Below are 15,399 nucleotides of genomic sequence, written 5' to 3'. Positions count from 1 at the left end.
GACCAGAAATAGCTATTTGTTTGTGTACAAAGCCCTGTGTTCATATAACGGCAAAGTTTGTATCTAACTTGCTGTCCTGTAATGAAAACAAGGTATCACAGCACTTATGTAAGTTACTGCCAACTAACTTTATGCAGATTTTGCCATACTCGTGGGACAGACTCAACTGGCATTTGGAACAGATTCTCTTCTGACCTCCTCTGGCTATGCAAAGTGCCCAGAAAGCAGCTGACCGGCGAGCTCTCCATTCATCACCTGCAAGGGACTGATCGGCTGGCACAAATTCCCACTTCCCCCTGCTCTCAACACACGGTAGCAAAGATGGCAGAAATAAAACAAGACTTCCTGGTGCCCCCCAGCAACCTCCTCTGGCCAAGACCCATTTGAAAGCAGTTGCTTCGGTATTAGGGCTAATATAAACCAGAAATCCGGAAGCCCAGAAATTCATCTGGCCTCTCAGGTGCCAGTTTCAGGTGTGAACACCAGCTCCATCAGCTCCAGAACAGGAAGAGCCGCTAGCCAGCCACTGCCTCTCCTTGGACAGTTCAGGCTCTACAGAAGCATCTGGGCCACTTACATCTTTGTTGTTACCAACAACCTGTCAGCTTCTTCGCAGCTATCTTCAGTCCCTCCACATGCACCGTCTACCCAGAAAATGCCATCTTCAGTCTAGCGACTGAGTACTGGAGGAATCACCAGAATCCTGAAATAAATCCCTAGCCTGGGCAGAGATCAGAGCATCTCCTCCTCCCTGCAAACTAACAGGAAGCCAAATTCATCAGCATACTGAGACTCAGACTCTCTTAATTTTTCAGTCTAGACCACAAGCAGAAACTGCATAATTGGATTGAATCTTTAGTGATAACAGATGATCATTTGCTATCTACTACTCAGGCTGTGTGGACCCCTGCTGCTCAAATTTTCCCTTCAACATCCTCCCTCCAACCACACAAACTGCAAGCACTTTGGCAGAAAGTCAAAGCAACGTCAGTCATGCAAAAGATACTCAAGCATGCCTCTGCCAGCACAAACCGCTCTTTCAGGGTTCCTTAGCTTGGTAACGGGGACAAAATGAACTTCCTGTTCCTCCATGACTGACACAGTAGATTAAACGCTGGGAACAGGGAACCACAGCGAACCACCTCAGGCTGCACAGCCCAGAGACCAAGACCAAGCACTACCCAAAAGAGCTGCTGATATACTGCACTGACTGCACAGGAAAGCCACCTCCCTCTTCTCTCCAGCTAGACTGAATAAACTACCTCACTTCTCTCAGATGAATGCATTCCCACTTTATATGGAGAAGGATCAAGAACTTGTGGTAGATATTTATGGTCCAGCTTACGAAGAAGATCCATATTCCTTCTGGATACAAAATTCAGGAAGAAAAAGCTGTACCTGTGTTTTAATTGAAATAACGAGTGCTTTTGTCAAATCCTTAGAAAACAAGCACTTGGACCTGACCCCTCTAACTACCATCAGATAAAAACATCCCATTCTTGAACAGAAACGGGCAGAAAGCAGAAATTCCAAAGTTCCCCAAGAGGTAACATCAACCACCAACCTAGATACCTGCAGCCATGGTGCAGAGACCACTCTGACAGTATCTAAAGATACCTGAAGACACCTTATCGCTCCGGCAAGTCTGGAATTATGATTGATTCATGGTACACAGCAAGTACTGACATGGTTGGGAAGAAGAGCTGACAAGATATTTTCAGTCCTTATTTACTGAAGTGATAAAATGCCTCTAGATCTTGTATGTCCTCTGTTAAACTGGGATAATTAGATGAAAAGCAGCTACCAAAAATGCTTTTTTTCAACCCAGCTTGCTGGAAATCTTTTTTTAGTCCAAACATGCACTTGGTCTCTTCACCTCATGCACCTGTCACAACAAGCTAGACCACTGTCCAGCACTGTATCGCAACTACATATAAAATAAGGTGCTAAATCTACAAGAATCATTCAGAAAATTTTATTCTATTTCCAGTGCCCTTTGGTGCCTGAATTCACAAGTCAGGCCGCTTCATGAAGTCAGTCATGCTATATTAATTGTAACTATCACTCTGAAGTCATAATAATCAATTATCTGGCAGAAAAAAAATAAAGAAACTAAGCTCTTTAGCAAGACACTCCACTGATGCCCACACAAGATACTGTTGGCATTGGGGCTCTCTCTTTTTTATCTATCATACAAACATCACATTTCCTGCACCATTTTCCACATCCTGCTTACACATCACCAAATCATATCTTTTTCACATCAGCTATGACTTTTGCAGCCCCCCAAATCCAGCGGTTTCAAAGACATGATACAATGTCTGAAAATAACATAACCAGGCAAAAATGGTACCAGTCATTCAATTTTCCCCATCTCCTATGTACTACCTCACTTCTGAACTCTGACCTTGCCCAATGTGAACAGAAAACTTTGATCTTGCCACTGTGAGGGGATGTTTAAGACTTTTCCCAAAATCATCTCTTTGAGAAGCTTCTGGCTCCTCTAAACTCCATTCCAGGAAGACAAATACATTTCTCAACTGGGTGATTCAAGAAGCTTTGCATCTTATTCAGGAGGTTTTGTAAATTACAGGAAGGGAAGAAAAAGTAATCCCTTTTTCAGCGGTCTCATTCCTTGAAATAACCACCAATCCTTTGATCTTCTGCCTAAGGCAATGTCTGCAGCTAGCCTCCAAAGAGTTCATTTGGATGAGGCACTATGGTCACTGTGCTGCTCCAAAATCTGTGAATGCCCAAGAAAGCACAGCCCGATTAATTCCTATAACTACATGGCAAACTGCCCTCATGATAGCCTGTCCTGGCCCTGTACTTTTTTCCTCAGACAGATGATGATGAAATTGCTTGAAATTTTAAGCATTAACAGGAGTTCTCCCCAGATAGTTCAAAAACTTTATCGTAATGTCACCTTCCAAACTCCCCTTTATCTTCTCATACCCATGCTTCCACACTTGGATAAGTGATTACTACAGTACTCAGAAGTGCTCTGCAAGATCACTTCAGAAGTCCACAAGTCTTTGCTGAGCCTTTGCTTTGCTTGATTGTCACAAATCAATCCAAAGCTCAACTACCTTTGTGAAAAACCTAATCAGGACAACAGTAAATGTATTTTTGACAATCCTATTAACCCACCTTGCCATTTCTGAGTGGCTGTATTGCCTGCTCACTACCGAAACTCATCTAGACAGTCTTTAATTACTACCCATAAAAGGTTTCGCTTTCGCCTGCAACTCACCAAAGGGTTCGTTAAGAAATCTCCCCAGATACTGCTTTGATTCTGTCCGATTCACCCAGTTCTTTTTTCAGATGACATTTGGTTTTGCTTTAATTCTTTCAGTAGAGCTTCCAGTTCTTGTATTACAGGTGATATCAATTCTGACTGGTCTCTTTGGCTAGTGCATTATTTTTTTCTCTGACTACTTCTTGTACCATATCTCTGCAAGGACACCAGTCACAAATTTCCATTTTGGAAGTTGGATCCACCTCATGATTGCAGGTTATCATCAGTCACAAGTGACTATGTCAGTTCTGAAGACTTAAGGGCTCTTTCCTCTATAAAGACAAGTCTCAGATGGTATTAAGTATTTTACTGATCACATAATGGTAATTTATTCTTTACCATTAATTCAGAAATAATTTTATAAATTCTTCTTTTCCTGGCACAGGAAACACATAGAAGCACATTGCTTCTAATGAGGTGTCTTAACAGAACTTCATATGTTTTTTTGTTTGTTTGTTTGTTTTAACTATGTCCTATGTACTACTACATGGCAGCAGGGTGGGAGGGGAATAAAAAAATAAAACATGCAGTTATTGGTCCTTACATTCACTGGCAGAAAAACCTGCTCAACTACAAAAGTTAATACAGACAGGACTTATTGCCTGCCAGGTCCTGACCTTGCTTTGTTTTTGCAAGAGATGCCATTGCTAACAGAAACCAAGCATACCTCTAACCTGAATCCTGCAGCTGCCCAGGGTCCATAGCAGTACCCTCCCTGAAGACCTAGACGCCTGTCTCTGAACAACTTCATGATCAAATCCTCATTTATCTGCGAGTAATCCCGGAGAGCTAGCCAAAGAAGCAGAAATCTCAACTTGGATATTCCTCAATCTCAACTTGGATATTCCTCAACAGTTTTTTTTGTTGTTTTTTTTTTTTTTTTTTCCAAATGGCTTCATAACGTACTTCCAGTTGGTAAGTACAAACTTTCAGGTGTCGAACCTACATCTCAGATTACCTATACAGGAAATGCTGTCATGGATCTTGGCTACTATTTTGTTAGTTACTTTTTCTAAGCAAATACATATTATTACAACAAACTGTCACTTACCCCATGGAAATAAATTATTACCTCCTCACCTAAAAATAAAAAAAAAAATCAATATCTATTAAATTGTGCGTTTTGTAATTTTACCATCTAAAGGCAAAGACTTTTTTTCTGTATTGTAATAATCTTTATAAGCAGCATGCTATGACAGCAATGATATGTAACTGTATATACAGAGATACTTGAAGACTAATTTGAAACTTAAACTTTCCATATTCACTGCAATATTCAACTTTACTTTTATGACAGTAACACTAAAATTCAAAATATTTTTTACAGCAGCTCACTACTCATGAAACTTGTTCAACATTCAATCTCAGCTTACTAAGTTCTGTCTTCAACCTGAGAAGCATTACAGACATTGCCCTACCTGATTTTTACATCAGCAAACCTGATTTCTTCTTCTTTATACCAAATTTAAAACAATGAAATTCCACAAACCTCTTCATTTAACTCCAACTTTACAGCTGTCTTGAGAGTCAGGCTCACTGGGCCTTATTTTTCCATGTTGGGACAGGTGCGAAGTCTATGAACAGACATCCTCATGAGTGATGGATGGCAAGGAAACAACACTGCATTCAGCTGAAACTGAAGAGTAAAATCTATCTTGGCAGAACAAAATAATTGAAGTCAGAAACTGCCCAAGATATCCAAATTAATACTATTAACAGACAGTTAACCTTTTTCACCCCCTGCAGTTGTTTGTTTTTTTAAATGAAGGGAAAAAAAAAAAAACAACTTTGTAGGTAGTCTTACAACTTTTGTTCTTTGGTCAGAAAAAATGGAACTAGCTTAGAGATGTATTTCAACGTTTTTCACCAGTCCTAACTAGAAAGATCTGCTCTTAGTGTTTTCAAAAGTGATATTTGGTCTTTCCCAACACGTTAGCTTTGTTTACCTCTTTGCTTATTGATTCTGAACAATAACAAAATCCTAACCAGATATAAAAGCTGACTGAGTGTATCTTAGCAAAGCACAGTACTGATTCAGTTATTCAGAACAACTACAGAGCCTGTTAGATATCCAAGTCCAGCCAACTTTAAAATGAGATCAACAAGGTCATGCAAAAAGCAGTGTTTCCAGTCTCATGCACCACTAGTTAGCCCCCCACCTGCAAAGCATGTGCTCTAATTTAAAGTTAGTAGAAGAAAATTACTACTAAACTCAGGGCACTTCTTACACACCTTTATTTTGTGACCATTACTGTTTTCAAGCTTTTCTCCACATCCATGAGGGAGAGTAACTCACTTTTTCTTAAATGGAAGCGGAGGATATCCAAAATTCATAGAGCCCTGAGAGCTGGAACTTTATAAATGATGCCAGGTATTGCATTAAGACAAAACAATACTGCTCACATTCAATACAGCTGCCCTCTAGAGCTTCCTAATTCAGGTTTCCAAATCAGTGTTCAAGATTGTACAACTACACAAAATGTCACAAGCATCAGGTTGCAGATGCACTCTGGAACCAGGCAAAATTCCCCACAGCGAAATGAAACATGTCCTGAAGGGTTCCTCAGTGGTTTGTGCCTGCTGCTGCTCTAGCTTGAATCCAAGGCACCATGAGGAGGCTTGCAGGCAGCTAGCAGCCTTGAAGCCTCCTGTCTTTGACCTGCCTCTGCTCTGCACACAAGAACGCTAGCACACATTGGCAGTAAAAAGAGAAGAAAACCTTATGAACTGGGTTGCTGTCTGTTAACTGTGGGCACATCAGCGTAAAAGTTTGGGGCTTACTTTGAGTTTCAGCAGCTGCTTTTCTATCCTGCAACTACAAGCTTTCAGCTGCCTCTGCAACATTCATTAACTTGCATATGCCAAGTGCAGGAAAAAAAAAAACACGTTTGAAATTCAAACAAACCTCTAAAAGAAAATCAAGATAACAAGTCCAAGTGTTGGATTATAACAAGCTTCTGTATTTTGTGATTCATATGAAAAGCTCCAGTGTCAGGGTTTGGTTTTCTTTCAAATGACATTGATTTTTATCTGCCAGAGGTCAAAGAAGAAAAACTTGATTACTGTTTTAATATCAATTCCTTGTACAGAGAAGACCTGCAGTAATTTCAATTTATAGCATCAAACGATAACAACCACACTTGGATATGCTTTTCTAGCCTTCTTCTGCCAATTAACTTCAAATGAATTTCAACTCCATGCCTTCTATCACGCAGCAGTAACCAACCCAAAGGGGAATTTCAGATGAACTGTCCTAAACTTATTATATATAAGAAGATTACAGGAGTACCAGAATTCATTATATAAATGCTTAGTTGTTACCAAAGCATTGGATTTCCCATGCACTTAGCAAGCCTGCCATACACTGCAGTATAGGACATGACCATGTCAGTAAGGACTGCGTCATGTTTTTACAGAGAATTGCGTGAGGTAGCATAGGCAATCTTAAAACTGCAAAATTGCTATTTCTTTCTTTTTGAGGAACTCATTTTGTAATTCAGACATTCTTTTATGGAAGGTAGTATTATTATGCATTTTCATAAACCAAAAATCCCCCAAAAAAAATACTGAGTTGAATGAGAACACACACAGACATCTACCATGTGAAATAGCACACTTAACAGCAACAGGGCCAGGCTGCTTGCTTCTATGTAATTTGAAAAGAAATAAGGCTTGCTAGTAGCTTTCAGAGCTATTTTCTGACAGTAGGGGACTGCAGATCTCTCAACAACTATCTGTCATCTTCTGTTTCTATTCACTTCTACTTCCTTTCTAATGCGTGCTGCCTTTTAGACCATTCATTCAGTTACTGCCCCACCACACAGACCTACCTCTTCCCATGCACACAGCAGCTTCCGGACATTGCTCTCTTCATTTCTCTACCACCTCACTCTCCATTCACCAATGGCACCTATCTCCCCCTTTTCCTCTGTGTTATCCAAAGGCCAGAAAGGGAGTCCAGAAAGCATGGGAAAGACAGTCTTCCCATGATCACCAATTGAAGTAGCCACAAGGAAAACCCTGCTTATAGGATTTACCCATGATTTACCAGAGCAGCAGTGCACACACAGCCCCCAGGCAGTCCTGCCAGGTCAGCGCTCTGGGGTTGTCTTTCCTCTATTTCTAAGCAGTAAATAAGACATGCTTTAAAATTACATGCTGCGCATGAAGCGTTGTTCTTATCAAGAGCAATCAAAAAAAAAAAAAAAAGCATATGATGTGTAGATTTGGGCACAGAAAGATGGTCAGAAAGACAGACCTAGAGTGACAGGACCACTTCTGACCCAACTGTTTGCCTGCTGCAGCCAAAATAGCTCTCCACCATCTCAAGCAATACCTCATACAATACGTTAATAACAAGTTTATATTAAGCCTGTGTTTTCTGTCTTTTGCTTTCCTTCTTTAACTGTTTCCAATTCTTAATCAAAATCATTACTTCGCTAGAATGCAATTTGTTTGTTTCAGATTTAAAGCAAACTGAGGTAGTAAAAAAAAAACAAAAACAAGAACTTTTTTTTACTCCCCCAGAGACAGAGAACAGAAGGGCAGCAATTGAGCAAGCAAAGTTTTGCCATGCCTCCCAGAAGTGGAAGCCCCTGGGAACTGGGACGCACATACTGCAAGCCAGCTTCAGACCCCACGGCAGCCAGAGCCAGCAGAGAAGTTGCCTCTTCCAGGTAATATTCACTGCCCTCCAGCCCGAGGCAGGTGCCAGGACAGCCCACACTATCACAGTGGCCTCAGTGAGATCATTCCAGGGCTCACTCCTATCAAAAGCTGGGAAAATTTTAAGAGGAGCAGAGGAAGAGGAGCCCTTTGTGCTAGAGGAAGAGCAGGCATCAAGACTGTGCTGCAGCTTCTCCACACAGGGCTGCAGGGATAACAAACGCATTTTTGTTCACCCTGTTCTCAGAAATGTTCCTGCCATTTTATCTGAACCTTTCCACACAAAAACATTCAACCCCAATCATCTTACTCTTGGTCCAAGCAGTCAAGGTTTAGCACCACTGGAAACAACTGAATCCAAGACCTACGATGGAAGTGTCTGCACATTGATGCACCAGTGGAAATACTGATTCAAACACTTAGAGGAAATTAGGTTTATAAATAACGTAAATGAAGGTTTAAAAGAATCAGTTCAGACAAGGAAAAAAAAGTAAAACCCTGAACTACCATTCATTTTCCTTTCTCCATTTTTTTCTATAAACATTCCTGAGTGCAAAGTTACGCCTGAACTTTGCCAGTCTCCCATTCACACAAAATGTAACAGACTTTTCAAAGTAGGTAGAAACCAGACTTTTAGGAGCATTAAACACACACAGAGGACATGGCTTTGTGGTATTTCACAGTATGCAGCACCGTGCAGTAGCCAAACTATAACAGCCTGTACCATCAGCAGCAAGGAGCCCGGCGGTTCAGCCTGGCTGACCAAAGGTTTATGCACTTCTCACCAGGCGGTGTTCCAAGCTGGAGGAGTCACAGACTGAGCCGACTCTTCCTTCTGGGACACTTTCAAAATATAGGATACCTGTGACTGCAAGTGGGTCAGGGAACCACATAAAGACTGTTTGGTTAATCCCTTTGGTACACAGAAGGAAGTTAAATATGATTTGAAGTGATGAAAGTTAAACAATCTCCCCTCTTTCCTGACTACTTCCCACACCACCCATAGTCCTGTCGAGAACTACAGAAGTAGAAACAGCCACACCATTTGTCTCCACTTAAAATTCAAGTCCTCTCTCATTTCCATTACCACCACACAGCTTTGGGATAAATTCACTTTAAATCAATTGGTTCTTTCCCTAACCCCGCTTTTCTCTCCACGTCTGCTTGTCTGATAACGAGCTCTTTGAACCAAGGATATTACATTTCAGCATACAGTCTCATAAATCATTACACTGTAATTAAGGCTACTCCTATGCTCCTTCGCACTCGAGCTGTGTTTTGTGTGCAAGTACAACTTGTGAGAGAAACCAGCCACCTCTGGGGCTCATTACTTGCTGCATTCCCACAAGAGTGCTTTGTGGAAAGCTCCGTGCCATTGTTTATTTAAGGAAGGCACTGTTGTTAAAATATTTGAGATGAGCATCAAAATAAGTTCATTATAAGCAGCAAAGTTGGAGCAGTGCCTAATTGTTAATGTAATGGGATAATTACAGAGGATGTAAGCTTTGATATATGCATAGGATTGCAAGGTAGGCAAGATAGGGAGTTTTATTTATACGTCTGTATCTCTGCTTATGTGGCATTTATTATAAAGTCAATGAAGGTATCTAATAGTGCATATAGTATATCTTATGCTTTAAAAAAGTTATCACAGAAAAGAAATACACCATATATCTGAAAAGTGCCATATAATTAGCCAATTTATGTTTCCAGTTACATCAGCATACATTCAAAGAAGTTGCAGGGTACAGATCAGTGCTTTTGCATTAGGAAGACGACAAAAGAAGTGTGTTTCTGAAAACACTAAGCCTAAAAAGTAGGAAAAAATATTAAGAAACAGAACCTAATGGACAAGTCTTACTGGTACTGTCAATCAGGAAAATAAAGTACCTACCTACGTAACAAAACACAGAAGTACTTTTGCCCACATGAAAGCAGAAATCCATCTTCCCTCCCTTGTTCCACATATTTGGTTCTGTATATATCAGAATTAGATTAAGAGTAATTCCAGTTGTGCCACTTTTACTTTCTTTAGGCTTTTTATTCTCTCCTAATTGCATTTTGTTAGCTGGCAAAAGAAAGAAAAAATTGCTGCTATTAAAGGACATATACGATGCTCCTTAACCAGAGTTTACGTTTTCAGGCAGTAGAAGAGAAGAGTGAAAACAAGTGCACTGATGAAAATACAGTGGCGTGTCACAGCATCATCAGTCACTACATCTTTTTTCTTAGCACCGTTTCTGAGGCCACCAAGATGACACATTTTAGCCTTCACAATATTTGTAATATTTTGATTTATGCTGTTCCATATGCACTTTCTACTTAACCTTGCCTTTTCTCAAAATATGACTGATGTTGTTTGCATGAAGTCCAAATTCAGCAAGACAGACTAAAGCCCAGTGAAGGAGCCAGAATAAAACTGTGATACTCATTTCAACTAAGAAAGTTCAAGCAAGCACTTGACAAATTGAGCAACGTTGCTCAAGCCAAATCAACACTAAACTTGAGAAAAAAAAGTATGAATACTTTACAACACATTTTTTGCTGCTAATTAGAAATAAGCCTTGGCACTCCTTGCCACACAGGGTCATATATTACCTAGCAGGCAGCTCCAGCTGCATGCTCCATTAATTGCGTTCCATGAGGTCTCTCTCTCCTGCCACAGCACCGAAGCGCCTTTATGGAGGTGAGACAGGAATGCAGCCACTGATGGTGACTAACAGCCCCATTGTCAAACTTTCCAGCAGCTGATGCTGGCAGTCGTTCTTACTTTTTTCCGCCTCCCCAGTCAAGAATACTTTTTTTTCCCCTCATTGTGCCTAAAGGTGATTAACAGTAGCTCTAATTCCCAACATCAATGCCCACATTTACTGCCAAGACTCTGGGGAAGGTGGTCTCAGGGTTCAGACACTACTGAAGGACAGAGTAAAATACTCAGATTCATTGCCTAGCTCTGTCACGTTACTTCCTCCGGGACATAAAGCCTCAAACCGTGCAGAAGCTAAGGCACTCTAAGGGTTGAAAAACAAGGAGAAAAAGCATTATTAGCACAGCTCAATAATCCAGTAACAAATATATTTTGAAATGGCAGAAAATTACGCATGGATGTAAATTACTTTTCCCAAACATTTCCTTTTCTCTACTAAATTGAATGATGATCTACTTTTACATGTATAAACTTTCTCCTTTTTAAAGAGGGGATGTTGAGGAGAAGAAACAACTCACAGACGCTTGAGACTGGACATCATCAGCACCTCAAAGCAGCATCCAGATCCAGAATCAACGCAAACAGAAAAAAGAGCAGGCGATTGCTTGGACACCGTATCTCAACTATCCCCAAGACCTGCAGCAGCCAACAGAGAATGCTAAGCCCTAAAACCCTCTCAAAGATGACCCAGAGGTGCTCCTGTCCACTTGGGATCCACAGCCTGGAACATCCTCCTGAAGACAGGTTTTCATGCCCCTTCTTCCAAAAACCTGTGCACAGCCACTCTCTTATTTTAAATACAGATACAAGATGAAGAATTAGGAGTGGTGCCGCCTCACTTCCCTCTCCCTGCCCCCATCCAGTACTACACTGCTGACTTGAGATGCGGAAGAGATGTTCAGTTTCCTCTTCTGACTACCAGGGATTAAATCTGAAAGTAATGCCCTCATGCTGTGTTTCATCCAACAGCTGTTTATAGTAAATACAGAAAAATGTCCTGAGACAAGGACAGGAACACAGGTTTCTTCCACCTCCAAGAAGTGCTGCAATCTTTTGGGTCCCACTTCCAGCACCTCATCATTCCAGTGACTCCATTTTTGCAGAGGGAGGCATGGAGAGGCATTCCTGCCTTCACCCAGCACCACCTCGGCATACTTGCCTAGATGCGGGACATGGATCCCCTGTCTCCCAGACACAGAGGACCCCCTGGACCTCCTCACTGCACAGGAAGAAGAATCCCACACTCACATTCCAGTAGATATTAAGCTCACCCTGTGCTTGATGTGCACATTTCAGCTGCCTCTTTCTCTTGGAGTTAAGTTTCATGAGCAAACTGAGCACGTGAAAATTTCTGCATCAGCAAGTGAGCAAAAAATATTCTGAAAATGCATGAAACCCAGCCTTTGCCTGGAAATCTCTACCTCAGAACTAATCTGTTGAGCTGGTTCAACTCCTCAAGGAGTAAGGCCGCTTACGTGACAGGCCTCTCCCACTTAGAGAGGTGCTGTGCACTTTCTTATCTTATTTATAGAATGGCCTCACTTGTGCTTTGTTTAAGAAACAATTAGCCTTTGACAGCTTAAAATAAACAGAACTCTCTCCCTGCTGCAGAATCACTAGACCCGACCTGGATTTAAAGTTATTGCAAGAACTTTAAAGTTCCATATGAGACTATCTGATGGCCTTAAGGATGTGAGCCACAAGCTAATTTTCCCTCCTCTCCTGGCACCTTGCAAAATGGCACCCTGAGCAACACCAGCAGGAGGTAAAAAAACAGGGATCCACATCGGTCAAAGGAAGTGAGGAAGCAGTCATCCCAGCTCTTACCCTCTTCATCCTCGCCAACATGCATGTAGCACCTCGGCAAGGTAGGGCTGCCTCCATCAGACGTGTGGGCTGAACAAAGGGCCTACGGGCATGCAGGAGACAGAAGTCCAGCCACAAGCACACACTGAATGCACAGCTGGGCAAACTTCTTCCCTGAACTTACTGGTGTTTCCTCTGCCTCTTGTGTTGCTGCAACCGCTCCAAAGGCAGTAATTTCACTAGCTGGCACAGGTAACAGGACCTGGCAGCACAACCTTACATTTCTGTCCAAACTCCCGTACCACCAGCAGAGGGGTCAGCGCTCCCATTTAGTAGACGTGGGAGTTTTCCACTGGTATCTTCATGTTTCCTTCAAGGCCTTCAGCTCCTCAACTCCAGTCTGCCGGCTCTGCAGATGCCCGTACCCAGCTGGGGAGCAGGATACAGAACTGCTGCACTGAGGAGAGACCAGAGCTACCTCAGCATACTTGAAGCCCTGGCAATGCCTGCTGCTGAAGGAGAGATGCGCAGAGGCATCCTGTCTCATATCCCAGGTGGTTTTCTTCAGCTGGCTCTTCTGAGAAGAAAGCCTGAATAGTCAGTTAGTTAGGGTGTTAGCTTGACTTCAATTACTTCTCCTGCGGAAGAGCTCCCGTGTGCCTCAGGCAAGCTGCTATCTTGGCTTCTCGTCTATAAAACCTGGGGCAAATGTTCTGACCTAACTCCAAGGGATGAATGGAGGGCCTCTGGGTTGCGACATGGGAACGCCAGCATGCGTTTATGAAATGTGCAGTGGTACCAGCACCGGTCACAGCAGGAATGTCTGTGACCACAGACAAGCGGGTATTCTGTGAAATGAGGTACATTTCTTAACATAACAAGTAGTAAAAGTAAAGTATGGGAAACTTAGCTTCCCCTAGATGCAGCAATGAGACAGAACCAAACAACAACAAAATTATGACAACAAAGAAGAAATGCAGGGGCTACAAGAATAAGAAACAATATCCAGTGATTACCAGTTGCAGAAGGCAGGATTTAAAATGACAGGAGTCAGCAAAACAAAAGGAGATGTGAGACAAAATACAGACAGTCACAGATAGAAAAGGCACAAAACTAACAAATAGAGGAACAAACTATGGAAAAATACTTGTAAACTGATGAAATGATTGAACAGCAAGGATAGGAAGTAATAATAAGATAAAGAAATACAGATGACCTTCAACAGCAGCTTTTTTCCAGTCAGGGTACCCCAGCAGGTGACACAGACATAGGCACAGGCATTAGCTGTTAGCATGTTGGTACTGCCCTGACTTTGCCCTGCAGTCCCCACCGAAGAGACCTCAGGCCACCAGCAGTCCAAAACAACAGGCAGGGGCAATAACCAGGCACACGTTAATTAGCAGAGGATCAGCTTTAGCAAGGGATATGTTTGCTTAACTGTTGTTCTCAAGGTACTGCTAATGTTTAAGCAATAAACAGCACTGATATTTAACCAGAGTTTGAGCTGCCTCGCCAATCGAATTGCTATGATTCATGCAGCGCAGGAGACATTTCCACTGACAAATGGTTAAGGACGTGCTTACTTTGGCCGTGCCACAAAAATCACTGAAACTGCTGCAGCTCTCCTACCAACATCAGAGGGAACCACTGCACCCTCAGGATCTGTCGCTGCGACCACGCGATGTGACAGTTTAAAGAAAGGTATCGGTGCACTCCTAACGTCATGTCAGCATGCTTCTCTAGGGTTCCAGGCAGGGGATTTACAGCGCTAATGAAAGCCTCAAGCAAGCAGGAGTGCTACAGCCCAAGTTAAACTACAACTTTTCATCCTGTGAAGAGAAAGAACAGCTGATGGAAAAAAAAAAGCATCCCCGTGAAATATCTGACTAGAAACGTCTGCTTATTGCAGGTAAGACCTCAGCTGAACACCGGTGAGAGGGAAAGGGGGCAACGAGCTGATTATGAGAGCGAGTCAAGTTCTCATCCTTTGCATCTCTGAAGTAAAGCAGCCCCCCCCCCAAAAAAAAAAAAAGATAAAATTATTAAAAAACATAAAATAGTAATAAAATGAAAATGAAATAAACTATAATAAAATGAAATGAGCCGAAAGGAAGTGAAACCAAGTGGAAGCGAGCCGCAGGTACCCCGCAGAGCGCCCCGGTGCCGAACGGGGCCGGTGCCGCCGCCGGCGCTGCCCGGTTCCGGTTTGGTCCGGCCCGGCCGGGCGAAGCCGCGGGGATCGCGCCGAGCCGTGGGCACCCCCAGCAGCCCCCGGCACCCCCCCGGGCGCCCGGTCCGGACTCCCCCCGGGCGGCTGCGAGCGCTGCCGTGGCCCCCCGGCCCCGCGCTTCCTCCTTTGCCCGCTGCGCCGCCGCCGGGCGCTTCCTGCCCCGCACTCACCCCAGAGTGCTGATGAAGCCGTTGACAGAGCCCTCGGCGTAGAGGGACACGATGTCCCCGATGTACAGAAAGCTGGACATTTTCTCAGACATTTTGCCTCATTTTCAGCCCGTTCCGCGCTCCCCTCACACACGCGCACCGCTCTCCCTCCGAGCCGGGCCGGGGGGCGGCCGTCTAAGCGCTGCGGAGCGGGCGGCGAGCGCGGGCCCGGCCGCGGCCCTCACCGCGGCGCTGCCGGGGCTGACATGAGCGCGCCGCCGCTGCCCTCCACCGCCCGCCGCGGCGCCCCGCGCCGCCTCCCGGCGCCCCGCACCGCCTCCCGGCGCCGCCTCGCCTGCCCCGGCCCGCCCCGACCGGCCCCGGGCCCGACCGCGTGGCCGCCGCTGCCGGGGGGAGCGGCCGCCGGCAGCCCCGGGCGGCGGGGGGACGAGGGACCTCCATTCTGTGAGGAGAGCGGGTACAGCCCCCTGCCCAGCACGGCTCTCAGGCACCACTGTTTATACCCCGTGTGTTTTTCAGGCGA

General features: G+C 43.8%; 1 protein-coding gene across 9 annotated transcripts in view; it reads right to left on the bottom strand.

The window, feature by feature from the left end:
- ITPR2 (inositol 1,4,5-trisphosphate receptor type 2) overlaps positions 1-15,174 on the bottom strand; it is a 269,668-nt gene extending 254,494 nt beyond the window's left edge. For 8 of the 9 annotated variants that reach the window (XM_080580204.1, XM_080580210.1, XM_080580206.1 and 5 more), the window contains exon 1: positions 14,877-15,174. In XM_080580204.1, coding sequence (XP_080436330.1) covers positions 14,877-14,968 — 92 coding nt within the window. In that variant the 5' untranslated portion in view covers positions 14,969-15,174. Of the gene's footprint in view, positions 1-4,349; positions 4,379-4,787; positions 4,910-14,876 lie in introns of those variants that run through there. The other variant, XM_080580209.1, reaches the window with a different exon arrangement.
- Positions 15,175-15,399: the final 225 nt, after the last annotated feature.

Source organism: Anser brachyrhynchus (assembly GCF_964034855.1).
Source record: "Anser brachyrhynchus genome assembly, chromosome: 1".
NCBI classification, from domain to species: Eukaryota; Metazoa; Chordata; class Aves; order Anseriformes; family Anatidae; genus Anser; species Anser brachyrhynchus.
This window is presented reverse-complemented; position numbering and strand designations above follow the sequence as displayed.